The 26,016-nt window shown below is 50.7% G+C and overlaps 1 protein-coding gene across 2 annotated transcripts; it reads left to right on the forward strand.

Annotated features, from left to right (window-relative positions):
• Positions 1–7: 7 nt before the first annotated feature.
• On the forward strand, positions 8–24,605 carry TTC19 (tetratricopeptide repeat domain 19). Of its 2 annotated transcripts, XM_041001590.1 has the most exons (10): positions 8–190; positions 490–599; positions 1,722–1,832; positions 2,724–2,762; positions 3,375–3,431; positions 4,018–4,079; positions 5,526–5,620; positions 22,322–22,476; positions 23,780–23,942; positions 24,267–24,605. In XM_041001590.1, the coding sequence occupies exons 1-10, from the start codon at positions 34–36 to the stop codon at positions 24,398–24,400; spliced, it is 1,083 nt and encodes a 360-aa protein (XP_040857524.1). In that variant the 5' UTR covers positions 8–33; the 3' UTR covers positions 24,401–24,605. The 2 variants fall into 2 exon arrangements, with proteins under 2 accessions (XP_040857524.1, XP_040857522.1); XM_041001588.1 differs by lacking the exon at positions 2,724–2,762 and having other exon boundaries at positions 34–190.
• The last annotated feature ends 1,411 nt before the right edge of the window (positions 24,606–26,016 follow it).

Genomic DNA, 26,016 nt, shown 5'->3' on the forward strand with positions numbered 1-26,016 from the left:
GCCTGCAGTGCGCAGAGGACGCGCGGCTGGACCATGTACCGGCTGCTCGGCCGGGGTCTCGGCCGGGGCCTGCTGCGGGCCGCGGGGCGGCGGGCTCGGGGCTGCTACCCGCGCCTGCTGCCGGGGCCCGAGGCGGAGGCGGCGTCCGTGCCGCGCGCCAGGGCCCCGGGCCTGCTGCCGCTGCTGGCAGGTGAGGGGCGCGGGGCCGGGCGGGGGTCGGCCGACAGGGACGGGCGCGGGCCGGGGGGGTCCCCGTGACCTCGGAGCCCCCCCGTGACCTCGGAGCCCCCCCCGTGACCTCGCAGCCCTCCTGTGACCTCGGAGCCCCCCCCGTGACCTCCGAGCCCCCCCGTGACCTCGCAGCCCTCCCGTGACCTCCGAGCCCCCCGTGACCTCCGAGCCCCCGTGACCTCGGAGCCCCCCCCCGTGACTTCGGAGCCCCCCCGTGACCTCGGAGCCCCCAGTGACCTCGGAGCCCTCTTCCCGCAGTGCTCGCTTGGTTCTCGAAGACCGCCGAGACCGAGGAGGAGGCGGCAGAGCAGCGGGAAGCGAAGGACGAGACCGAGGCCCAGATCATCTGGCTGCTGAAGCGGGCTAAGGTGAGGAGGCTCCGGGGTTGCTGTCTGCGACGGGCTGGACACGGTCCAGGCGGGTCCGAGCCCGAGAGCCGCGGCAGCGGACGCGCACGGCTCCCCCTCCCCGGGCCTGGCGCTCTCCACCCGGGCTGCACCTGCTGTGATTCTTTGCACCTGTGCCGGCGTGGCGTCCCTGCCTGCGGGCTCTGCCTCAGACGTGGTTTGCTAGTCCGGTGTCTACAGCACTGCGTTTTTCTGCAAGGTCTGTACTACACCGGTTCGTTCTCTCTCTCTCTCTCTCTCTCTCTCTCTCTCTCTCTCTCTCTCTCATGTCCAGTTCCCGACCTGCCCTGCCCTCTCTTGCCCCTGTCATCCCAGCTGTCCTCGCGAACATATGGCTTTCCCCCCGTTTTTTGCCACCTTCGGGATCTCACTCGTGTCCCTTGCATGTCACCTGGCAGGGCTGTTTGGGCAGCCAGCGCGGCCACCAGATCCAGCTCTGCCCTCCGGCCACCTCCTGTGGGCTCTGTCAGCAGCCTGGCGTGCAAGCCGTGGCTCCTGCTGCCCCGCAATCCAGCTTTCCCGATACAGTGATTTAACAAAAATTCATCAACTGGATGACTTGGCTTCCTTGCCTGGAGATCTTTGGAGCGGAGTCCGGCCGAGTGATAAACCCCACACGCCTTCCTGCTGCGTGCAGGACCCCACCTGACCCAAAGCAGCCTCATGGCACAGCCGTTTGGCAGTAACCCTGTGGCTGGCCACCTTCCCTTCGTTTCTCCCAGAAAATGTTCTGCTTGGCCTGAGAGGCGCCCCTCATTTTTTGCTCACTCATGTCTGGCTGGGTGGTTCTCCCCCACACTGCTTGGTTTGGTTGACTCTGCCTCACTGCTCTTACCTCCCTGCGCCACTTGCTTCCCCTGACTGTTGGTAGAGGAGGCCCCCGCATCATGCCTTTCCCCGGCCTTCGTTGCCCAGTTTCGTCATGTGGCCACTGTAGCTGTAGAGGAGCCGACTGGCCTGGGAGAATCCAGGGAGTATCTGAGGAAGCAAGGGCTTCCTTCGCTGTGTTGGGAACTGGAGCCAGGCCCCACTGGTGACGGCCAGCTCACTTGACATTCCGTGTTCTTGATCTCCTCTGTCCAGCTGAGCATCATGAAAGACGAGCCGGAAGAGGCTGAGCTGCTTCTGCACGATGCTCTCCGTCTTGCCTTCCAGAGCAACAACCAGAAGGCCATCACTTACACTTACGACTTGGTAAATTTCTAACCAATCCCAGCTGCTGATGGGGAAGGGTGGATGAAGGGAAGAGCTAATTGTTTTTTTAATGTTCTTGACCTTCAAGATATCTTTCCTAAAATTCACTTCTTAACAACTAAGTTATTTCTTTTCTTTCTTTTTGAAATTATGTGTTGTCACTTATAAGAAACTTGAGTGCCAGGCCAAAAAGAAACCGCTGTCATTATTATTTGTTTCTTCATCCACGGGTGTCTAGATCAGATTTTATCATCAGCAAAGTAAACAACAAAATACTCACTTTAAACAAAAGATGTATTTATTTGAAACACTAAGCGACAGAGAGAGAGAGAGAGAGAGAGAGAGACAGTGAGAGCTCATCCATCCACTGCTTTACTCCCCAAATGCCTGCAGGAGCCTGGAGCTCCAGGTGGGTCTGCCCTGTGAGTAGCAGTGGCCCCTGGCTTCCCGGGCATGGTAGCAGGGAGCTGGATTGGAAATGCTGCAGCTGAGACTGTTAACGGGCGCTCTGGTGTGGGGTGCTGGCGTTAGAGGTATAACCGGCTACATGACAGCGCCCACCCCAGAATTCACTTTTTACGTCATTGCTGTACTATGCTTCTAGCTGATTAATTGTTAACATATTTTATTTATTCAGAGCTGAGGCAAGGAGCCTTTTTACTTGTTAGGGCCATTGGATATTTATAACATCCCTGAGGCCGTACAAAATTGGACGCTGAGTAACCAGCCTGCAGTTGCCTTGGCCCGGCAGGCCGGGATGATTTCACAGGATGTGCCCCGGCCGCTGATGGAGAAAGCGAAGATATTTGACATAATGGTTTTGAAATGAGTAAGAGCCTGGTGTTCAAAACTGAAAAAAAAAAAAAAAAAACCTGTGTAATTTGCTTTCAGATGGCCAACTTGGCATTTATACGGGGTCAGCTTGAAAACGTAAGTAACATGGTGTTGGGTTAACGTTTTGCACTTGCGAGGGATTAACTTAGGGATGTGGGCTCAGCTGCTGTAACAGTGAGGCCTCCGAAGACAGTGGCCCACGGAAAGGTTCATTTCTCTTTAATGCAGCAGTTCCAAGGTGCAAGCCAAACCCTGAAGGCACGGCTGCCGGGAGGGCGGGTGGGTGGCACGGTCCCCTGCAGGGAGGGAGGGGGGATGAAGGGTCAGCCGCTTTCCTCCGAGCTGTGGCTTTAAAAAGCTGTTCCGGTACTTTGGGCCTCCACCTTGTGGCTGGAACCTTGTTGTGGTGCAATGACACCTAGGTGCAGGGAAGGGTGATCTGCTAAAAACTGGGAGGGATTCTATAGTGAAAAAGGCCGAAGACTGAGTGTTAGAGAGACTGCAGATGAGAAATAGATCTAGGAAGCTGGGTTCGACTTGTCAGAAGTTGAAGGTGCACGCAGTGTGTGGTGTGCTGACACTTTGTGTGTGTCTGTGTGAGCGTGCTTACCCATCTCCTGAGGGAGGAGGCGTCCTAGCAGCACTTACCCCACTCTCACAGGATAGGGGGCCCCAGGGAAAAGACAACACCGTGTCTTGTGCTTCTAGGCCGAACAGCTTTTTAAGGCGACCATGAGGCACCTGCTTGGAGAGGGCATGAAGCAGGTAGGAACACTGTCGTGTCCTTCACTGAAGCAGTTTTTTTTTGGTTGTTGTTTTGGTTTATTCTGTTGGAAAGGCAGATATGCAGAGAGGAGGACAGACGGGGAGTGCGGGGAAAGGTCTTCCATCTGCTGGTTCACTCCCCATGCAGGCGCAATGGCCGGAGCTGAGCCAATCCAAAGCCAGGACCCTCTTCCGGGTCTCCCACTCGGGTGCAGAATCCCAGGACCTTGGATTAGAACTGGCGCCCATATGGGATCATGGCACATGCTGTGAGGCAAGGACTTTTAACCACTAGGCTACCACACTGGGCCCAGTTTTCAAAATGGTTTTGCTTCTAGAAAATTTTTCCCAATTCTTAACACACTTTGGCCAGAAAAAGTGGATCCCCCCCCCCCCCCGCCCCCCGCATGTATAAAGTCTTTTCACTAACACATGAGCGGAGTTACTCAGTTCACATTTGACCAGTTCCTCTGAAAGGACAGAAAATAGGTCTGAGACCTAAGTCAGACTAGGAGTTGATTTTGAAATATTCTGTGCGGACATTTTGCTTGTCCTGAATTTCCTTCGTTTCTCTTTCTCTCAACAGGAAGACAATGCAATCATCGAAATCTCCCTGAAGTTAGCCAGCATCTATGCTGCTCAAAATAGGTAAGTCTAGTCTGACGCCTCGGCGTGGCAGCAGCCAGCGTTGGGGCATCAGGCGGGAGGCTCTGACCCTGGAGTGTCCCAACGCCTCCGTTTCCCTAGAAGTCATCAGAATCTACAGACAATCGAATGGTCACACTGCAACGCGCCCCATCCCTCATCTTTGTAGTCTTCAGTTCGTTCATGCTTCTGCTCTTTTCCATCGCTTGCTGCGTGGAGTGCGGAGCCCTCACACCTCGGGCTGCTCCGTGATAAAGCTGTTTTCTGTTCTTGGTGGTGGGAAGGGACGTTACAGTCCCGATGCAGTTTAGCTCTTCCTGGTAGAGGAGGGGGCATATGGAAAAGCTGCTGGGAATAACCTGCCAGGGTATTAGGAAAGTTCCTGGGAAGATGGAAGGCAACATTTATTTTGGAATCCATGCATAGATTTTTGTATAATTTTCTCCCCATGAAAACTCTTCTTGTTTTTGAAGAAGCCACTTTCAGTGTGAGAGCTGGCACTGAGGACTCACGTGGCTGCTTCAGGGGGCCTTGCTTTTGGAGCAGATAGAGACAGGAAGCTGGATCCGAAGCAGAGTCAGGGCTGCAACCGAGCACTCCCGACGAGGGACGTGGGCTCCCAAGCAGTGTCCTAACTGCTGAGCCAAATGCTTGCTTCCTCACTTCCTCTTAAGAGAAACATGGGACCAGAAAAGACAAGGCCAGGTTCTGAGTGTAGAGATGCTGATGGGAGTTAAAGGGGAGTTGTTCATATACTCCTGGCTCTGGCGGCGGGTGTCTCGGTGGCCGCTCCCCGCCCCGTGTCCTGGCTTGAAAGGGTCCCTCCTGGCCAGACTTGGGTGTGAGGGAAGGAGGGGAACACCGCAGAGCAGTGGGGCCGTCAGTTCTCCTCCAGCGAAGCACAGGGGGAGGAGAGACGAGCTGTGTAGTGCCGCTGCTGCCAAGAACTGGGACCTACAGAGAACCGTGAAGCTGTGTGGCCAGAGAGGGAGAGTCTCTCGCGTGTGCTGTCAGCAGTCGGTGTACCCGCCCCACTCCTTCGCTGTTGACTGCAGGTCCGTGGATGCCTTCCGGCTAGGAGCTGGCACTGGGGACTTCTGATCAGAGACCTGCAGCTTGGGAGAAGTGTATCACAGCTCAAGTTTCTGGAAGGCGAGGTCTGGGCAGGAGTCGGCAGGTCAGGGTAGCTGAAGCCTCAGGGACATAGCTCAGCGTGTCAGGCTGTCACGCGCACGTGGAGAGCACCACTCCCCGCGGCGCTGTTGGTGATGGAGGTCATGGCAGTGTGGATGACTTCAGCATCTAAGAAGGAGCAGATTGACTTTGAGTAAAACCCTCTCCTTGTTTGCACTCCCTTCGCTGGTCTCGCTTAGACCTGTGCTGAAGGACCAGGAGAGAAGAGGAGCTTGTGGAGAAGAAAATGACTAGTGGTGGACGTTTGCCTTACAGACAAGAATTTGCTCTTGCTGGCTATGAGTTCTGCATCTCAACCCTGGAAGACAAGATCGAGCGAGAAAAGGAGTTGGCGGAAGGTGTCATGTCAGGTAGGAAGCCTGCCTCTCTCCTGCATGGGCCGTTAGTCTGAGCAGGGCTCTGCTGCTGCACCTCAGACCAGAACATCTGTGAGGGCTGGGGAACGGCCAGGGAGAAGCAGAGGTTTAGGGTAAGAGAAGAAAGTGTGTGTGTGTGTGTGTGTGAGAGATGGGGGGATGTTTAGCCTCTTGGTGGCATGTCCAGAATTTGTAGTTAAGTTTAAATTACATATACCCTCTGGGAAATTGGGGGGCAGGAAATAAAGCCAGTCAGAATACCAAGTAATTACCTCTCGGCCCCAGATGCAAAGCGTCTTGCGGTCCATCTTCGCTCCCTGTGGCAGACAGGGACAGAATGGGATGGATGGGAAGCTCTTGACACTGGCATGCTGGGGACCTTCGTATCTGACACTCAGGGAGCTGGTTTCGGACCTGCGCAGTGCCAGGAGCCACCAAGGGCAGCAGGATGGAGTTGTCAGCCTTGGGAACCTGGCATAATTCACGTGGGAAAGGCCCTTGTCTGCTGTTCCATCCTGAACAAGCACCAAGTTTTCTTCTCTGTTGCGTCTTTGAAAGCACCTTTATCAAGTCCCCAAGTGCGGCGGTTGTTTTAGCCCTTACCTTACTTGTTGGCAGCTTCTACCTCAGGTGGGCATTGTTGGCGCTGGATGACTCGGGGCTGCTCCCTGGGCACCTCTCTGGGTCTCGTCTGGGCCAGCTGCTGTGTGTCGGTGGGCTCCAGGATGGCTTCAGCCCTCTGCTTTGCATCCTAGGTGATAGCCTTGGGTTCAGTCTTCCTAAATATTACGCACCTTCTGTGTCCCTGCACATCACAGACGGAGTTGCTTGCACACCTGGCATCTTGATATGCATGCCATGCACACACTTGGCTTCCATCACTTGTGTGACACCAGCATCCATCCAGTTGCTGTGGCCCCATAAGCTAATAGTGATCGCCATCATTTCTAACGCATTTCTTGAATTGAATCCATAAGCAGCTCAGACTGGGTTAACTCTCAGTGTGATTTGTATCAGACCATGTTCTATCACCTCCCTGACCAGATTGGTCCAGGCTGATGTGTGGCCTGGATGCCCACAGGAGCCTCACAGGTTCCCCTGCTCCTGTAACCTGGTAGCCATGCACCAGGTAGAGGCCTTTTCAGCACTGTGGTGTCTGTATCCGTGGAATGAGCCCAGCATCCCCACGTGGACTGACCGTCTCCATGGTCTGGTTCCACTGACTTCTGTGTTACTCCTTGCTGCTTTCCCCTGGCTCCTCCCACTCGTCACATTTTTTTTTTGTTGTTGTTTTTGCCCCTTAGCCACTTCAGATTCCAAGGCCGTGTTACTCATTATTCCCCTGCCAAGTCTCTTGAGCCAGACCTTCCCAAGGGCAGCTTCCTTCCTTCACTCCGGTCTCGGCTGGGAGGCTGCTTCCTCTCTCGGAGGCCTGCCCCAACTAGCTGATACATCTTCCATCCACTGGCTCATGCCCCAGAGGCCTGCGGCAGTCGGGACTGGGCCAGACTGGAGTTTTGGAGTCACAGTCTCAATCCAAGTTGTTCACAAGGTGGCAGGAACCCATATACTTTGGTATCCTCTGTCACCTTCATGGCACGTTAGCAGGGAGCTGGACTGGAAGTGGAGGATCTGGGACTCAAACCGGACTACACTGTGGGATGCCGGCGTCCCAGGTGGCAGCTTACCATGCTACGCTCCTGTTAATTCTGCACAAGTATCCAAGATCAAATTTATGTGGTTTTCATTGGCACTGACTGACTGTCCCATGAAAACATGACCTAAGACTTAGGAACTTCACTTAGGGTATTTTGTTCTCTTTGTTGTGGATATGTGTATTTTCTTATGTGCCCTTAAAAAATCAAATGTCAGTTAACAAACCAATACAGCTGGGGCTGGCACATTGGCTCAGCAGTCTAATCCTCTGCAGTCCCATGTGTGCGCTGGTTCGTGTCCCGACTGTTCCACTTCTGATCCAGCTCCCTGCTTAAGGCCTGGGAAAGCACTGGAGGGTGGCCTTGTCCCTGAGCCCCTGTTCCCATGTGGGAGACCTGGAGGAAGCTACTGGCTCTTGTCTTTGCACTACCCAGCTCCTGCCTTTGCAGCCAGTTGGGAAGTGAAACACCAAATGGAGGCTATCTCTCTCTGTCTCTCAGTCCTGCCTCGAAAATAAATCAATCTTTAAACAAACGAGCAAACAAAATACAGTTAGGAGGAGCCTATTCTAGAATATGTTGATTAAATATAGTCACCTTATAATGGTTAGTGTTATATATCAGAATGTTACAACAGTTCTGTTGTACATTTATATTTGCTTTTTATTTGTATTTTTTGCAATATAATATAAATTTCTACAAGTTCACATTTATATTTTTGTAATTAGTATCTAATATTATTACCTTTATAGTATTAAAAATAACTAGCATTATATGACTTAATTTGAAATAGCATTTCCAATGGCTAAATCACCACTTGGGAATGCTCACATTTCATTATCAGTTTCATGGGTTCAAGTCCCCACTCCTCTGCTTCCGATCTAGCTTTCTGCTGTTGCCCGTTCTGGGAGACAAGAAGACGGGTCAAGCCCTTGGGTTCCTGTCATTCTTATGGGAGATTTGGATGGACTCTGGGCTCCTGGCTTCAACCTGGGTGTTCGTGAGCATTTAGGAAGTGAACCCACCAATGGAAGATCTCTCTCTGCCTTTCAAATAAGTGACATAAATAAACTTTTAAAGGAATTTCTTTATTTGTTTATGTATTTGGAAGTCAGGGTTATAGGGAGAATGTGAGTGAATGAATGAATGAGAGTATCTTCCATCCTTGGATCGCTCCTCGGATAGCCAGAGCTGGGGTATTCCTGTTTTCATCTGGGTCCATCAAATGGGTGCGGGGGCCCGCGGCCTTGTGCCATCCTCTGCTGCTTTCCCAGGTCGTTAGCAGGGAGCTGGGTTGGAACTGGAGCAGCCAGGACTCAAACCAGCACCCACACGACATTTCAGTGCCACAGGTGGAAAATTAGAATCCTATGCCACTATGCCAGCCCCTAATAAATAACTTTTTAAAAGTAATTGTAATACATATTTGAAATATACTTAGTTATTTGAAAGGCAGAGTTAGGGAGTGAGTTCTTCCATCACTGTTTGACTCCCCACAATGCTGTGATGAGCAGAGCCCATCAAATCAGAAGCCAGAAGGTTCTAGGTCTCCCATGTGATGCTATGCCACCACGCTGGCCCCTCCCACAATTTTTTTTTTAATATGTCTCACCTCTGTGTCCCTAGGAAGACAATGCTTAGTCTTACATGTGTCTCACTCAGATGTATGCATGGGGCTAGTGTTGTGGTTCCAGGATTGAGCAGCCCTTGATGTGGTATGCCATATTACAGTACTGGTTCAAGTCCTGGCTGCTCTGCTTCTCATCCACTCCCTTGCTCATGTGCCTGGGAAAACACCACAAGATGACCCAAGTGCTTGGGCTCCCGGCTGTGACCTGGACCAGCCCCGCTCTTTGTGGCCATTTGGAGAGCGAATCAGCAAGTACAGTCTCTCTTCTCCCCTCCCTACTCCCCCCTCCTCACCTCACCTCTGCTCTGCCTTCCAGATAGAAAGAAAAGAGAATGAATACATTTTTTAAAAATTACATAAATGAGTAAACACAGAACATATTTGTTTTAGGGCCCACCTGAGCCCTTAGACCTTATTGGGAGTAGATTACTCTTGCCGTCCTTGCAGCTTTGTATACCTTTGGCGCTTAGCGTTCATGTTGGTGGTGTTCCGGGAGAGGAATGGAGGTAAATGCCCGCTCGCAGGACAGAACAGCGCATCCCGGTTGTGGATTGGAAAGGCAGAGAGGAGGACAGACACTCTGCGTTCACTGGTTCAGTCCCCAATGTCGCCAACAGCTGGGGCTGGGAATCGCACCTGGCTCTGGCACGTGTTTGGCAGGGCCCTAAGTTAGTGCTGCTGTGCAGAGGAGTCGGGAGCAGAGTGAGCTGCTGAACCCGGCTCTCCCGTGTGGACTGTCAGCGCTGGCGATCCTGGCAATCGTGTCACACACTCACCTGAGATGTGTTTGTTTTAAGGTAGATTCTTAGTATCCAAGCTGCTGGGTGAGAAGTAGGCTGCTGTTGAGGAGTGCCAGATGGCCCTTTGAAGGGACCGCCGGCTGCGATCTTGGCTTTGTGACGTGGTCACGTCAGTCGGGGTGTGCTTTGGACCCTCAGTGTGGGAGTAGAGACACCCTGGTTGGGCCTTGCCGAGGGTCTGGTTTCTGTTTTAGATAAAGCCCGTGGAACAGTGCCGCCTTCAGAGCAGCCTCGCGATGCGTCACCTTGGCAGGTTTTTATAACCAGGCTAAGGCTGTGTGCCCCTTCCTCCCCAAGCTCATTGACTTGCATAACTCTTAGCTTGTTACTAATGATGTTATTGTCTAGCATTGTTCTTGTTAAGCAACTGTTTATTTGTAAGGCACTACTTATTGGGGCTTTTTGTAAAAATCTTAACACTTCATTCTCTCCCTGGTTTGCGTTCACATTGGTTTTCTGGGTTTGTTTTTTGTTAAATGGCAACGTGACATGCACATGTGTGTGGTTGAAGCAGTTGGCAGAGGAGCAGGTAGGAACTTCCGTCCAGCCCCACTGCCCAGTGCCTTGTGGACACTGTACGTGTAACCCCTGTCCCATTGTTACCAGTGAAGTTTCATGGGTTCAGTCCTTCCCTCGGAACATAAATAAAAAGCTGGGAAGCAAACACAGTCAAAACAGAATCTTCATTCGCAGCAACGCGACAGGAAAGCTTGGCCCCAAGAATAGGGCAGTGGTGATCCCGCCCACTAGCTCTAAGAGAAACGGCTTAGGGCCCAATACCATGGCCCTAAATCCTTACCTTGCAAGCACCAGGATCCCGTGTGGACACTGGTTTGTGTCTCAGCTGTTCCATTTCCCATCTATCTTCCTGAGAAAGCAGTCAAGGACGGCCCAAAGTCTTGGGACCCTGCACCCATGTGGGAGACCCAAATAAAGCTCCTGGCTCCTGGCTTCAGGTTGGCTCAGCTTCAGCCATTGCAACCACTTGGGAGTGAACCAGCAGATGGGAGCTCTTTCTGTCTCTCCTCTCTGTAAATCTGATCTGCATTCTAATAAAAACAAATCTTTATTTTTTTTAATTGTAATTTTTATTGGAAAGTCAGATTTACATAGAGGAAGAGAGACAGAGGAGGATCTTCTGTCCAGTGATTCACTCCCCAAGAGGCTGCAACGGTTGGAGCTGAGCCGATCTGAAGCCAGAGGCCAGGAGCTTCTTCCCGGGTCTCCTATTGGCTGCAGGGTCCCAAGGCTTTGGGCCGTCCTCTACTGCTTTCCCAGGTCACAGGCAGGGAGCTGGATGGGAAGTGGAGCTGCCAGGATTAGAACCAGTGCCCACATGGGATCCCGGCGTGTTCAAGGCGAGGACTTTATCCACTAGTCCACTGCGCTGGGCCCTAAAAACTAAATATATATATTTTTTAATTGGCTTGGGCTTTAGGCTTTTTAAGAGATTTTCCGCCCATCCTTTCTCACAGTTATGAACATAGAGGAACACAGAGGGACTCAGGTGTCTTCAGTGAGACACCTCGTCCTACTCTGGGAGCGTGGCGTGCAGGCTCCCGCTCCACAGTTGATGGTAGAGTGGCAGGAGGGAAGCTTCCTTTGCCTCCGTTGTCTCTGCAACACCATGGTTTTCTTTGAAAATCCAGCCTTTCCCCTGCAAGCAGACAGTGGCCTGCGAGGTCCAGGAGGTGGATGCTCGCTCTGCCTGCAGGCTCCTGCACCAGCCTCGCCTTCTGCGTTCACACCCGGGATGTGCTCCTGCGTCTCCTCTCTCGCTCTCCGCTCTCTGTAGTTTGACCTGTGTAGCCATTCAGAAGACGCCATTGCATTTTTGCAGCTTTGTTATGGTAGTAGATGCGAGTTGCACGGTAGGCATCCAGGGTGAGGACATTTAATGAGTTGCCTGAATGTTTATCCTTTTGAGAATTAGATCGGAATTCCTTTTTGTTTCTTTCCTTTGCTTTTACTATCCGTTAATGTATGCTGATTATCCAAGCTGTTCCGTGAGCCGTGCTGTCAGCTTTGGAAAGCTCCTGGGGGTAGCCCTGCTTCGAAGGATCTGGTCACTGTGCAAGTCAGAGAACTCCAACCTTCCTTCTGACTTTCTCTTTAGAATTTACTTTTTAAAGATTTATTTTATTTTTATTTCAAAGACAGATTCATAGAGAGGAGATTCAGAGAGAAAGATCTTACATATGCTGGTTCACTCCCCAAGTGGCCGCAACGGCTGGAACTGAGCCCATCCGAAGCCAGGAGCCGCTTCTGGGTCTCCCGCGCGGGTGCAGGGTCCCAGGGCTTTGGGCCATCCTCGACTGCTTTCCCGGGCCACAGGCAGGGAGCTGGATGGAAGCGGGGCTGCCGGGATAGAACTGGCGCCCATATGGGATCCTGGTGCTTGCCAGGGGAGGATTTAGCCATTGAGCTAGAGCAGTTTCAGTGTGCTGGGATTTTTTTCGGTGTGCTGTTGATAACTATTAGAATGTAATTTTTAAGAAGCTGGGGCTGCTTTTAGGGTTTTCCATGTGAACCTGTTCATCTGCTGAGTCTTAACAACAATATATGTTTGAATTATGAGGACTAAATGTTCAGATTACAGAGTGATAATGCATAAACACTTTGTAAAATTTCTCTGCACTCTTTAGTTTTCACTTGAATTGTGGATGTTTTTCACATGGATCCGAATACCTCAGTCAGGTTCCCAGGGTGCTCAGAGACGCATTACGTTTGTTAGCACCCCTTCGTCTGCCGTAATAGTGGGAATGTCGCCCAGGTGAGTTGGAGAGCAAGGACACTTGTGCCCTGGAGCTGGCTGCTTGGCAGTAGGGGCCCGCCATGGGGTGATGGCAGTGCCGCCTCAATGACCACATTGTTTGAATTCTTCCTCAGTCTCTCCTGTGACTGGAAAGTAACAGTATCAGTCGCCAGAATCTCGTCCAGAAATGTCAGTGTCCAGAGGAAAAGGAAACTTTAAAAAATCTGATTTCCTTTTTTTTTTTCTTTGAGAAGCAGGTAGAGATTTTCCACCTGCTGATGGACTGCTTAAAGGCCCTCCATCGGCAGAGCCAGCCGGCTGCCAGCAGCTGAGGGCTCTGCCCTGTGGCAGGGACCCAGGGCAGCCCTCACCTGCTGTGACCAGGCTCTGCTTCACCTAGCTGCCTGGGAAGTGGAGTACCCGGGATTCAAACCACGCCCACTGACGGGTGCTGTGAGGGTCCAGTCAGCTAAAGCCACGGTGCCAGAGGCCCACCCGAAAGGAGTCGGGTCCTGGAGCATGAAGGCCATGTTCCCTGCAAGTCCCTGGGAGGATGCAGCCTTACCTCTTGTGGCTGGAATTAATCGGGTGGTGTTTCTGAGTCCTTGCCCAGTCCTTGGTCAGGATCTGCTCCTGAGGGTAGAGGTCCCCTCTGCCTGAGTGATGTGAGGAAAAATGGACAGAGGGCCATAACGGCTGCTCTGTTTGCCAGGGAAGAACCTGGAAGCACTGGCTCATCCCACTGGGCAGCCTGTGGCTCCAGCTGCCCGTGCTCATCACGTAGATGTGACAGTGATGTCGTTCGGTTTGGTTCTAAGTAACTGTCGCTTTATACACTATTTTCATTACATTTGGGAGATCAGGCAGTAATATTTCCTTCAGTTATTTCTTCAGCCTCTTTGTCTCTTTTATTAACTTTAGTTCATTGGTTGTGACTTCAGAACAACATTAATAGTGGTGATAGACGATTTACATATAAATATATTCACTATTATGTTAAGAGCAAACCAGCATGCTTGTAGGTTATGCTGCTGCATATTGTTAAAGATTTATTTTTTATTGGAAAGGCAGATATACAGAGAAAAAAGAGAGAGCTTGAATCCACTGGTTCACTCCTCAAATGGCTGCAACAGCCAGAGCTGAGCCGATCTGAAGCCAGGAGCCAGGAGCCCCTTCCAGGTCTCCCACCTGGGAGCAGGGTCCCAAGCGCCCTGTCAGGGAGCAGATTGGAAGTGGAGTAGCTGGGACTCATGTCGGCATTGCAGGGGGCAGCTGAACTTGCTGTACTACAACACCAGCCCCATGCTGGATAATACGTAAGGCTCAGTTATTTCTAAAATTTCTATTTTTTAAAACATTTTTATTTGAAAGGCAGAGTCACAGAGGAATAAGATCCAGAGCCTCATCTGCCTGTTCATCCCCCGCGTGGGTGCAGTGGCTGAGCTGAGCTGACCAGGAGCCCTGAGCTGCTTCTGGGTCACCCGTATGGGTTCAGGGGCCAGTGGACCAAGGCCCTGGACCATCCCGTCCCTTCCCAGGCCAGGGAAGCTGGGTGGGAAGTGGAGCAGCTGGGACATGAACTGGTACCCACATCGGATGCTGGCACCACAGGTGGAATCCCAGCATATAGTGCCATGTTGGCAGCCCCAAACTACTTCTGCATTTTTCAGCTCAAAAATTATGTCTTTGAGAAACTGAGACAACATTGGTCAGTTTCTTTCTCAAATGCCTGCAGCATACTGGACTGGGCCAAGCTAAAGTCAGGAGCCAGGAACTCAGTGCGGGTTCCGGTGGGCGACAACAGCCCAACTACTTGAGTCATCACTATAGTTTTGCAGGCTCTTTTTTTTTTTTTTTAAGATTTACTTATTTGAAAGAGTTACAGGGGAGGAAGAGACAGCGAGATCTTCTACCCACCTACTGCTTCGCTCCCCAGATGGCCACAGTGGCCAAAGCTGAGCTGAGTCAGAGCCTGGTTCGGAGCTTCCTTCTCCAGGGCTCCCACAGGGGTGCAGGGCCCCAAGTACTTGCCATCCTTGCCTGTTTTCACAGGCGACTAGCAGAGAGCTGGACTGGAAGAGGAGCAGCCAGGACACGAGGCAGCACCATATGGGATGCTGGCACCACAGGAAGAAGCGGTTTTCCTGGCTATGCCACAGCGCTGGCCCCATTTCCCAGATTCTGACTTGGTGGGAAGTTAACATTAGGAATAGAGCAGAGTGAAAGTCACGTTCTCCAGTGTGGGACACGGGCATCCTCACTGGCATCCAGCCACCATACAGAGCAAATGTTCCACTGTTTCTTTTTCCCTCTGTGGAAGCCATAACTCACTTGTTGTGCTTGCTTGTTGTTGCAGGATTGTATTGATGTCATCTAGTGAATTGGGAGTCTGTCTGTTCTAAGTCGGGTGTAGAGCATTGCCTCTGGGTGACCTGTTGCTTGGAAGTGCCAGACTGCACGGAGCACCCAGAGGCCAGCTCTTCCTTGCAGTTCGTTCTCCGGCAGCTTTTCTCTTAGCTGTTGACTCCTCAGACATTTAGCTTTGACCCAGGCTTCCTGTGTGGGTGTCGGGGCTGAAGTGTGGGGGCCATCTTCCACTGCTTTTCCTAGTTCATCAGCAAGGAGCTGCATTGGAAGTTGGGCAGCTGAGACTCAAACCTACATCCAGATGGGATGCCAGAGCTGCAGGTGGCGGGTGCCCTCAATGCCAGCCTTGAGGAGTTACAGAGCAGTACTTTCTTCTGTGTCTGAGATCACATTTTTCTAAATTTGTAAATCTTTTAATTTACGGGGCCTGGCGAGGTGGCCTAGTGCCTAAAGTCCTCGCCTTCAACGTGCCGGGATCCCATATGGGCGCCGGTTCTAATCCTGGCAGCCCCGCTTCCCATCCAGCTCCCTGCTTGTGGCCTGGGAAAGCAGTCAAGGACGGCCCAAAGCTTTGGGACTCTGCACCCGTGTGGGAGACCTGGAAGAGGCTCCTGGCTTCGGATCGGCACAGCACCAGCCGTTGCACTCTCTTGGGGAGTGAATCATCGGACGGAAGATCTCCCTCTCTGTCTCTCCTCCTTTCTATATATATATCTGCCTTAGCAAAAACTAACAAACAAACAACTTTGAATTTACATATTCTGTTCAAAGCAGTAGGTCTTTCACATTGACTCTGCCCTCCTCCTCATTGAACGTTTCATCCGTGGTGGGAGTTACTGGGTTCACCCCATTAGGCTGGTGCACCAGCCGGTGTGCGTGAACACCAGGTCTGTGCTGGGCTGGCGTGGCTGGGCCACAGCACCTGGCAGTTCGCATGAGAAACGGACTGGGACACCACTGACCAGGCACTTCCATCAGCTGCTGCATGCATTGGCTGGTGCAAGTGACAGGCCAAGCCTGGCCCTGCACTGGCTGGCACTCACAAGTCAAGTCTGAGGTCACCCCAGCTAGACCACTGGACTCAGACCCTGGCCACAGGAAGAAATTCAGAATGTGTAATTGGAGCGCATGTATGGGGGCTGGGCCTCCTCAGCTGCCAATGCCTGCGCAATGACAGCACGCCAGGACACACAGGGGACATGACGGCCAGCTCTTCTAGGCCAAGCTAGCAGCGTGTTCCTGGGTCTGTGGATGCTGTGAGGTGGATGCTTGTCACCCAGTGGACTTGGAAGTTTTCTGCACTTGGAGCAATGAAACTAGCAGCTTCCTTCAGAACTATCAAAACCATTCAAGTAACACTGTCGGAACACGCTTAGCCCACATCGGGGTCTTTAAGGAGTCATGAATGACTGCCCCACTCCATCCCTGGGTGCTGATGCAGTTGGACAGCAAGGAGCAGGTCCCTCCCACTCCTCCCTTGTGGACACAGGAGACAAAGAAGCATTTGTCCTGCCCACTTTCCTCTGTACCTGACCCCTCCGTTTCCTAATCAGAGGGCCACATGGGTGTGCATCCCTCAACTATGTAAACAGTGTTAAAAAGAAAATTTGAGAGCCTGATGTGATAGCTTAGAGGCTAAATCCTCCCCTTGCATGTGTCAGGATCCCATATGGGTAGGTTTGTGTCCATGCTGCTTCACGTCCCCTCCAGCTCCCTGCCTGTGGCCTGGGAAGCAGCCAAGGACGGCCCAGAGGCCCAAAGCCCTACAGGCTTTAACTGCTTCTCATAAATGTTATATATATATATTTTAATTTGTTTTGGAAAGGCAGAGAAAGAAAGATTTTTCATGGGCTGGTTCACTCCCCAAGTGGCCACAACAGCCAGAGCTGAGCCAATCCGAAGCCAGGAGCTTCTTCCGGGTCTCCCACGCGGGTGCAGGGTCCCAAAGCCTTGGGCTGTCCTTGACTGCTTTCCCGGGCCACAGGAAGGGAGTTGGAAGGGAAGTGGGGCATGGGGAAGTTTGGGACATGAACAGTTAGCGGCGGGATGCTGGCCCTCTCGGTGGCAGATGAGCTCGCTGTTGACTTCTCATTGTAATATTTTCCTGCTTTTCTTCTTAGACACTTTTGGATTTGTAAGTGTGCTGATTAATTTCTAAGCATTTGTGAATATCCCATATTTCTGTTCTTGATTTTTAATTTTGTCTCATGGCTGAGTCACACACTTTTTGTATGAGTTTAGTCCTTTTACACTCGGTGGCCTTGTGTGTGGTTTGTCCTGGAGAATGCTGGCGTGCTGTGGCAAGTGTCCGTTCTGTTGGCAGCAGCCCACTGCGGGTGCACCTGCTGGGCCAGGCTTGGCAGTGTTGTTCCGGTCCTTTATCTGGTTATCCTGGGCAGAAGCTGGCGGTTAACTTTCGTGTGCGTGTCTAGCTCTCGTTGAATAGTCCAGATATTTGCCAACTGTCATTTTATTAAGAAAAATGATTTTGTCTCTTGAGGTATTTGTCACAAATTTAAGTTTGGCATTACACACTCATTATGTACTATTGAGTTTTCAGTGTGCCTTTTCGAGAAAGCTGTGCTTGGGAGTTTGAAAAGTCAGAGTGTGTTTCCTTGTCTCTTGATAGTTTTAAAGCTTTCTAAGATGAGCAGTCGAGGAGACAAGTTCTGTTCCTGTTGTAGCTCCCCTTCTCAGTCCCGCAGGCGGATGTGAGGGAAGGCTCTGCGGTTCTCCGAGGGCTCACCTGAGAACTTCCCCGGGTCTGAGAACTGCCCTGGTCGCTCACGGCGTGGAGTGCCCGAGTTTGCCCTAGCCGCAGCAGTGAGGGGCAGGCGGGTGGGAAACTTGGCTGAATCCCCGCCTCTTGGCTCCAACCTGGCTGTCACGGACATCTGGGGTTAAATCAGAGGAAAGGTGAACTCTGCTCTCACTCTGTATCAAATAGTTACCTTTTGAACAAATAAATGTTAATGATTCTGTTAACAATATAGGTCCAGACAGATTGATTCATTAGAGGGAAAAAATTTCTACTTTGTTTCCTCTGCAGGATGAGTGTAGTTTATTTAGGCCAGCTTGGTTGTCTTGCTTTGTGAGTAGCCCATTTTCTTCTTCTTTTTTTTTTTCTTGTTAAGATTTTTTGTTTGAAATGAGAGATCTTTTCACCCAGTGGATGGTTCACTCTCCCAAGTGGCTGCAGCAGCAAGAGCTCAGCTAAGCTGATCCATTCAGGAGCCAGGAGCCTGTTCTGGGTCTCCCATATGAGTGCAAGGACCTAAGCTCTTGGGCCAAGCTCTGCTGCTTTCCCAGGTCACGAGCAGGGAGCTGGATGGGAAGCAGAGCAGCCGGGACAGGAATGGTGCCCAGGTGGGATGCTGGCGTGACGGGGAGGAGTAGTGGTCTGCTGGGCTCAGCGTGGCCCTGTGGCTTGTTAAGTGTGAGTGTTCTCTGGTGTCTGAAGTGCCTGCGTGCCCCGGGGAGCCTCTGGCACCGCCTTGTTTCAGGGTCTGGCTGTCCTCGCCTGCCACTCCGGCTGCACCTGCTTGTGCCCCGCCTCAGGGCTGTGTGGCCGCTTCCTTCTCCCTCACATTCACCCTCATTCCCCTTGGTTTTCCTGTCTGTATTTGGGGGTATTTTTTCAACTCCTATTCCACATTACTAATTGGTTATTTACAAAGTCAGCTATGTGCTTCTCCTGTTTTGTGTTAAGAGATTTCAAGCAATGGGTTAAAAAAATTAATACCTGCTTATTTTCTTTCCTATTGCAAGTTTCAGTATTCCACCATATTTATTTTTTGTAAGTTTGACCCCCCCAAAATACCCTCTGCCACTTAAAATTTGGTCTTGTTTGCCTGTTTATTGTACTTGTAGATATTAATAAATGTACACAGTAGGGCTTATCTAATGCCCCACTTCTGTTAATGAGAGGTTGTTCAAATTGTTTTTAAAGGTTTTTTTTTTTTTAGGATCTATTTATTTTTATTGGAAAAGTAGATTTACAAAGAGAAAAAGAGAAACATCTCCTGTTTGCTGGTTTATTCCCCAGTGGCTGGCACCATGCCATTCTTAAGCCAGGAGCTCCTCCTGGGTCTCCCACGCGGGGGCAGGATGGCAAGGACTTGGGCCATCCTCCCTGCCTTCCCAGGCCACAGGCGGGAGCGGAGGGCAGGTGGGGCAGCCGGGACACGCCCACATCAAGGTGGTTCAGATTATGCGGTGAGAGACAATACGTCACTGATCATTTGTGGGTCTGTATCTCTTTGCACATACAAAATATTCCCTGCTTGATATAAACAAGGGTAGAATGGCTGGGTGCATTCAGTAGACATTACCAAAAGCATACCCATGTGGTCCTCCAGCTCATGTCCCCGTTAATACTGTGGAGCCTTCCTGTTCTTCCCTCATGTATTATTATACTTAAATTTCTGGTAATGAAGAGGTGTCATTTGGCTTAAATGAGATCCGCCTTCCTGGTGAAATAGAACATTTTCACGTACACAGCGAGTAGATTTCTTGTTTTGAAAATGATCTCTCCATGGCCTTTGCTTGGTTTTTGAGGGGCTTTTTCTATGACTTAAGAATTCTTTGTATATTTAGGCCATCTTTTAAGGAAAAATATTTGAAAGAATCACAAGGGCGGGTGAGTGAGAGAGATCAGTTTGCCCACTGGTTCACTCCTCATATGGCCATAGCATCTAGAGCTGGGCCAGGCTGCAGCCAGGAGCCAGGGCATGGATGGGAGGGCCCGAGCACTTGGGCCGTCCTCTGTGCGTTGGCAGGGAGCTGGCTGGGCAGTGGAGCGGCTGCAACGCAAACCAGTGCCCGTATGAGACGAGCAGGCAGAGCTTACCCACGTGCAGCATTCAGGAATTAAATCCAGATGTTAATTAGAATCTTCATGTTTTTCAGCTGATGTATTTTGTTAATAGAATCGTTGTCTTTTTAGATAAAAACAGATACCCTCTCCTAAACATTTGGATCTTTTACTTGTGGTCTGTACTTAAAGTTTGAAATGGCAGGAAATAGCACACCACTGCCCCAAAACAGAGTTAAGACTGTCCTTTTTGCCATTTGTAATGACTTCTACCTTGAATTTTCATAGACACATGCCATGCTGCTGTTTTTTTATATTGTTTTAGCTCAGCATTCTTCGTTCAGATATCGAGTGTCTTATGTGCTGGACATGCTGCTGGATACGGAGCTGCAGCTAGAAGCAGTCACTGCCTCGTGGATAGAGCCACGTTCTAGTAAGGACCAGAGCGCAGCCGCCAGCGTGGACACGCTGACGCTCTGAATGTGACATCCTCTGGTGGATCTTATTTCCCCCACAGACTGACTTTAGGTAGCTTAGCCCTGTAACTAGAACCAATTTATGACAAATAACTATAATTGAAGTTGGAATTAATGTTCCACTCACATGGTTGAATGAATCTTTGAATGATTTTGCAAAAATGACCCCTACTACTTAGCTTGTTTGTTTTTAAATATTTTTATTTGAAAGGCAGATTTTACAGAGAAGAAACAGAGGTCTTCTATTTGCTAGTTTACTCCCCACATGGTTGCAGTAGTCAGAGCCAGGCTGGTCCAAAGCCAAGAGCGTTTTCTGGGTCTAGTGCATGGGTGCAAGACTTGGGCTAGCGCTGCTTTCCCAGGTGGAGAAGCAGGGAGCTGGGTTGAAACTGGAGCAGCCAGGACTCAAACCAGCACTTACACGGTAGTCAGCACTGTAGGTGGAGAATTAGCATGCCTCACCACTGTATGGGCCCCTAAGCTTTCTGATCTGTAAAAGTAACAACTTTTGTACCAATGTTTCAAAGAACCATGTTTAACCAGGGCAGAACCGCTCTGGTACTCCATAAAATCTATGAGCTCTTTGTCTTAGCACAGTAGTGTGCTGGATCACTTTTCCATTGGTTTCTCAAAGGTTTTTATATCAGGACTGACTTTCTAAAAGTATTGTAGCAGTGTGTCTTTTCTCCTTTGGCCTTAATTTTATAAGTTTTTCAAAGAATATTTTTCTTTCTTATGGTCAGAAGGTACTGTGAATTTAAAACGTTTTGAAATGCATCACAATCGTTATTATGGGCAAGACTTGCATCTTATTAATCTTGTTTTCCGTGTTGCCTTCCACTCTGTTCTGTTACAGTCATGGGTGAGGATTTCCCACTGGAATTTGTTACTTTATTCTCTGCTTTTTAAGTTACAGCACTGAGCATGTCTTCTGATTAGAAAAATGTTTTAAAAAGTTATTTTTCAAAGATCTAGAAACATCTGCCGAAAATTAGCACAATCCCAGAAATAAGCTTCAGGACTCGTTTTCAGGGGCAGACAGGATCCAGGATTGGAATAATTGGAACATTGTTTTTCTGCAATGTTTTTGCCTGGGCAGACAGTGGTCCTGGTCTTTGAGTGTCCTCAGAGAACAATGGGCTTTAACAGCCTGTGTGGGATTCTAAGTCTCATATTTATTGCAAGCTATCTTCTGGGACTTTTTAGTACTTGAAAGGACAGAAAGCTCTGTTGTTCATTGTGTCCCAGTCTGTCTGCATTAGGTAATGATTAATTCATACTATTTTCAGTATTACACTGCTAGTTGATTTTACAGTCTTTGCTCAGCTTCTTGCTTAGTGTGCTTGTGGTTAAACCTGCCTACCTTGACCTGTGGTGCTTGGCTACTGCCATCTTGTTTTGCCATTTTAAATGAGGTACAGCCACAAATTAACACTAAAAATTTATCATCTTTGTTGTATTGCTCTGAAAACAAGTCTGTAAGGTTTTAGACTAATCTTAATTTCACGTTAAGAGATTTTTTTAAATCTCAATTGTTTAGTCACAGTCCTTTCAAAGATTGTGTATGCCATGGATATTCCTGCGTACATGGACAGTCTGGGGACTGCGGGACGCCCCCTGGCGGGAGGGATGCTGAGCGCTGTCTGCAGAAGCCTTTGTCCGGCCTTACTGAGATCCAGATCTCCTCCAGGAAGCTGTTCCTTGTGCAGGTTCATATCGGTTCGTGTTCCCCCAGACCTGCACTTCCTAACCCTCTGTGTTGCCCGGGTGTGGCTCAGACGTTGTGTCGCTGATTCAGTAACATGTTTTAACAGGTGCAGAATCCCTCTAGTCTTCATTGTTTCCCAAAGAAAAATACATGTGTTGTTTAAATTTGATGTCTGAGTCTGCATTTTAGGATTCTGAGTGTTGTTTCCCCACTGTCTTTTTGAGCCACATCTTCAAGATTTTTCATCAGCTTTTTGTTCACTCATAGGGTTTATCATTGTCTGCTGCTGCTGGCCACTGTGAGTCTCAACTAAAAACATCCGCGTAACTGCCGCCGGGGCTGTTCATCTGCTCACAGCGTACGAGGTTCCGTGGCTCCTGCTGCTGAAGGTCACTTGGATGGATCTGAGAGATCTTTAGGTGACTGAGGTGCCGGGAGTCTGTCCTGCCCCCCAAGTCCTGGTGACCCCCTGGTTGCTCTTTCCTTGGCAGGGGAGGAGAAGGCCAACACCCACCTGCTGCTGGGCATGTGCTTGGACGCCTGTGCCCGCTACCTGCTGCACTCCAAGCAGCCCTCCCAGGCACAGGTGATGTACGAGAAGGCGCTACAGATTTCCGAGGAAATACAAGGAGAAAGACATCCACAGGTGAGGGGGCTGCGTGAGGAAAGCCCAGGAGACCCCGAGCGTCGTCCCAGCGGACAGCAGAGAGCACTGGGTGGTCCTCAGATGCGCCTCCTTGAGCCCCAGGGCACTCGTGTTCTTACACAAACCCCAGCAGCTCAGAAAGGACCTGGGACTGCTGCTCTGTGCTGGGCCGGCCCAGGACAGCCCGCCAGCTTCCCGCGAGCCCCCGTGCCTCCCTGCCATAGCGTGCAGCTCGGCAGTACGGAGCGGGGCAGGAGATTCCCCTGGGAGCTCTGTGAGGACCAGGCTCCAATAGGATACCCTTGCCGCCTCAGCCCCAGTTAAGATGGCAGGGAGTGATGGTGGTGGCGATAAATTAGAAACACGTGTCTCCTCACTGAAAGCATGTCTTTAAGGGTGAGTAGTGGATCCCGCAGGATACAAAAGCACAACAGATTTTAAAGATTTTATTTTTATTGGAAAGTCAGATATATAAAGAGGAGAGACAGAGAGGGAGATCTTCAGTCCACTGATTCATTCCCCAAGTAGCCACAACAGCTGGAGCTGACTCAGAGCCAGGAGTCTCTTCCGGGTCTCCCACATGGGTGCAGGGTCCCAATCCCAAGGCTTTGGGCCGTCCTCAACTGCTTTCCCGGGCCACAAGCAGGGAGCTGGATGGGAAACGGGGCTGCTGGAATTAGAACCGGCACCCATGTGGGATTCTGGAGCATGCAAGTTGAGGTCTATAGCTGCTAAGCTACTGCAACGGGCCCAAAAGCAAAACCTCCCCCAGTCCGATTTATTTTAAGGAGTCAGAGATTGATTTTTCATTTGCAGGTTCATTCCCTCCAAATGGCACAATAGCCGAAACCAGGAACCAGGATTTTCCTCAGGGTCTCCCACATGGGTATAGGAGCCCAAGAATTTGAGCCATCCTCCACTACTTTTCCCGGGCATAGAGAGCCTGGTTGGAAGTGGACCAGCCAGGACATGGATTGGCACCCATACGGGATGCTGGCATCATAGGCAGAGGCTTAGCCTACTAAGCCATTGCACTGGCCCCAAAATAGCAAAACTTGGACTGAGCTGGGCAGGTATGTAAGGTGATCATGTTTTAGATGGAAAGAGAATTTGGTTTGTGGATTATCTTTAACCAGAAAGGAAATTGGGCCTTACTCCAAAGGGTCTTTAGTGAGGAATATGGAGGCAAGCCCGAGTCGGTGTGACTGTAGCGACTGCGATTGACAGGCTCGTGTTGCTCGTTTGGAATGCCGGCAGAGCATTGGGCACCCGCACGCAGGGCTCGTCTCCTGTTTGCTTGCAGACGGTTGTGCTCATGAGCGACCTGGCCACCGCGCTGGACGCCCAGGGCCGCTTTGACGAGGCGCACGCGTACATGCAGAGGGCATCGGAGCTGGCCAGAGAGGTGGATCACCCAGAGCTGCACATGGTGCTCAGCAACCTAGCTGCGGTTCTGATGCACAGAGGTGGGCATCGTGGGCATGGGCAGAGGGATGCTGCTGGGCAATGAGGAAACTCAAAGAAGGGGAGGAAGGATAGAAGAAAGGTTAGGCTGAGCAGTGGTTGCTGTTCTGCTCACTTCTGGAGTCCCATGGGGCTGGCAGGAAGCCGAGCGGCAGCCCCTGGTGGCCGCCCACCTGCCGCCTGCTGCTCGCGGGGTGCAGCACACGCCAGGCGTGTCCCCCAGGGAGGAAGTGAAGCACACCGGAAGTCACCTGGGTCTTTGTCTTTCCTTCAGGAATGCTGTGACGTGCATTTTCTTACTGTTCCTTCTCTCTGGGCTGTTTTAGAACGATATACACAAGCAAAAGAAATCTACCAGGAAGCGCTGAAGCAAGCAGAACTGAAAAAAGACGAGGTCTCTATACAACACATCCGGGAAGAACTGGCTGGGCTGGCAAGAAAAAGCAGTCCTTTGGCTTAATTTTATTAAGCTCTAAGTCTGCGTTGGAGGAGGAGAGATCCCCAGTACCCCAGGACGAGGTGTGCATTCACTGCCACGACTTTGCCCTGCAGCTGGCAATGGCCGCTCTGAGGACAGATGCCATCCTGTGGCTAGGTGCTGCTTTGCTGCCCCTGACGCTGGATCAGATTGACAGGTCACTGTTGTGCAGGTGTGCGCCCAGCCTGGCATCACTACACCCACTCGTGCCCGCCCTCCTCACTTTATCGTTGTGGCAGACCAGCTACCTGTGTCATGGCAGAGGGGGACAATGGTGAGTTGTTTTTCTTCTCCGTCTCATGGAGCACACTGTGGGATTGAGTGCACGAAGGCGAAGTGTTGGCTTGCAGTGCTGCCAGAATCACATGTGGAATTAGGCCTTTGTAAGTAGAGCGCCGTTTAATCAAACAGCAGTGTACACAGCTCATTATATGCAACTATTGTGAAATGAGGTAGAGACGAGCAGTGCCGGGCGGGCCCCGCTCTCCTCGGTATGGCTGTGCAGTGGCCGTCCCCGATGGGGGTGAGTTGGCGCCGGGTGCTGTAGGACCCCTGGCTGCATCTGTCTCACAGGAAGAGACTGCCGTGTCGGCAAAGGTGTCCCCTCCTCGGGGCCCTCGGTGCGCGTGCTGTAGGGCAGCGGCTGGCACACTGCAAGGGCTGGAGAAAGGGTTTGTGGATCCCACGAGGAAACACTGATGCTGGCTTTCCTGTGGGCAGAGGGAGGGACTGGGACCGATAGTGATATTTTTGGTTCATATGTACATACTGAAATAATCTTTTCTTAATAAACTAGAAATTATTCAACATGTAGTGCATGTAGTCCAGTAATCTTTGAATTTCTCATTAAAAAAATTCTTCCAGAAGAGTTGATGAAAATATAAAACTCCTAAAACTAAACTTGTACATTTTACAGGTAAAGTTTCTTCCCCCTTTGTATCGAAGTTATCTGTTATATTCCTTTAATCAGGTCTGAGAGCAGAGGAAAAAAATCAGACAACAGCTGGTGTCAGCCACTCACCTTCTGCCCGCTCACTGCAAGGGGTAGTCCAAGTTAGGTTTTTCAGTCCAAGTTTTATTTAAGGAAATGCAATCCTCCACAATGATTCAGTCATGGTCCCACTCCTTGGAAATTCAAGTGGTTTTCAGAACGGCAGCTTGGTCTCCTGCCTGTCTCCCGTACGGTTCATTCACACTGTTGTCCAGTGACTCAAAGGGGAACTGATTCCCTTTGCTGGTTGGGCTGAACTCCTTACAACAGTGCATTTTAAAATTTGGAACTGTGTTATCACTGGCGTTTTCAGGGAATAAAGAATTTTTTAAAATCACTGAGTATACCCAAATTAAAACATTACAAAATTTCCAATCATAAGCACGCACTGGGAAACTGGCTGTCAGAATGCTTATTTTAGCAGTTTCAGGAAGACATGAATTCTGTTCTGGGTGTTAAAGTCCTAAAGCTGTAGCATCAGAGCAGTGAAACCTGGGCCGGCAAAGAGTCAGTGTTGATGTGTGAGTGGCGGCCCCCTCGGCGCAGGCCTGCAGCAGGGACACCTGCCCCGGAGCCGCAGTCCAGGGAGCTCCGAGAACAAGGTAGG

The sequence above is a fragment of the Ochotona curzoniae genome, unplaced genomic scaffold (genome assembly GCF_017591425.1).
Source record: "Ochotona curzoniae isolate NIBS_2020 unplaced genomic scaffold, NIBS_Ocur_1.0 scaffold_2453, whole genome shotgun sequence".
In the NCBI taxonomy this organism is placed as follows: Eukaryota; Metazoa; Chordata; class Mammalia; order Lagomorpha; family Ochotonidae; genus Ochotona; species Ochotona curzoniae.

Bases quoted from the DNA above. Each gene is read 5' to 3' on its own strand.
- TTC19 (XM_041001590.1), top strand. From the start codon at position 34: ATGTACCGGCTGCTCGGCCGGGGTCTCGGCCGGGGCCTGCTGCGGGCC. The intron at 600-1,721 runs GTGAGGAGGCTC...TCCTCTGTCCAG, and splicing joins GGCTGCTGAAGCGGGCTAAG to CTGAGCATCATGAAAGACGA. The intron at 22,477-23,779 runs GTGAGGGGGCTG...GTTTGCTTGCAG, and splicing joins AAGGAGAAAGACATCCACAG to ACGGTTGTGCTCATGAGCGA.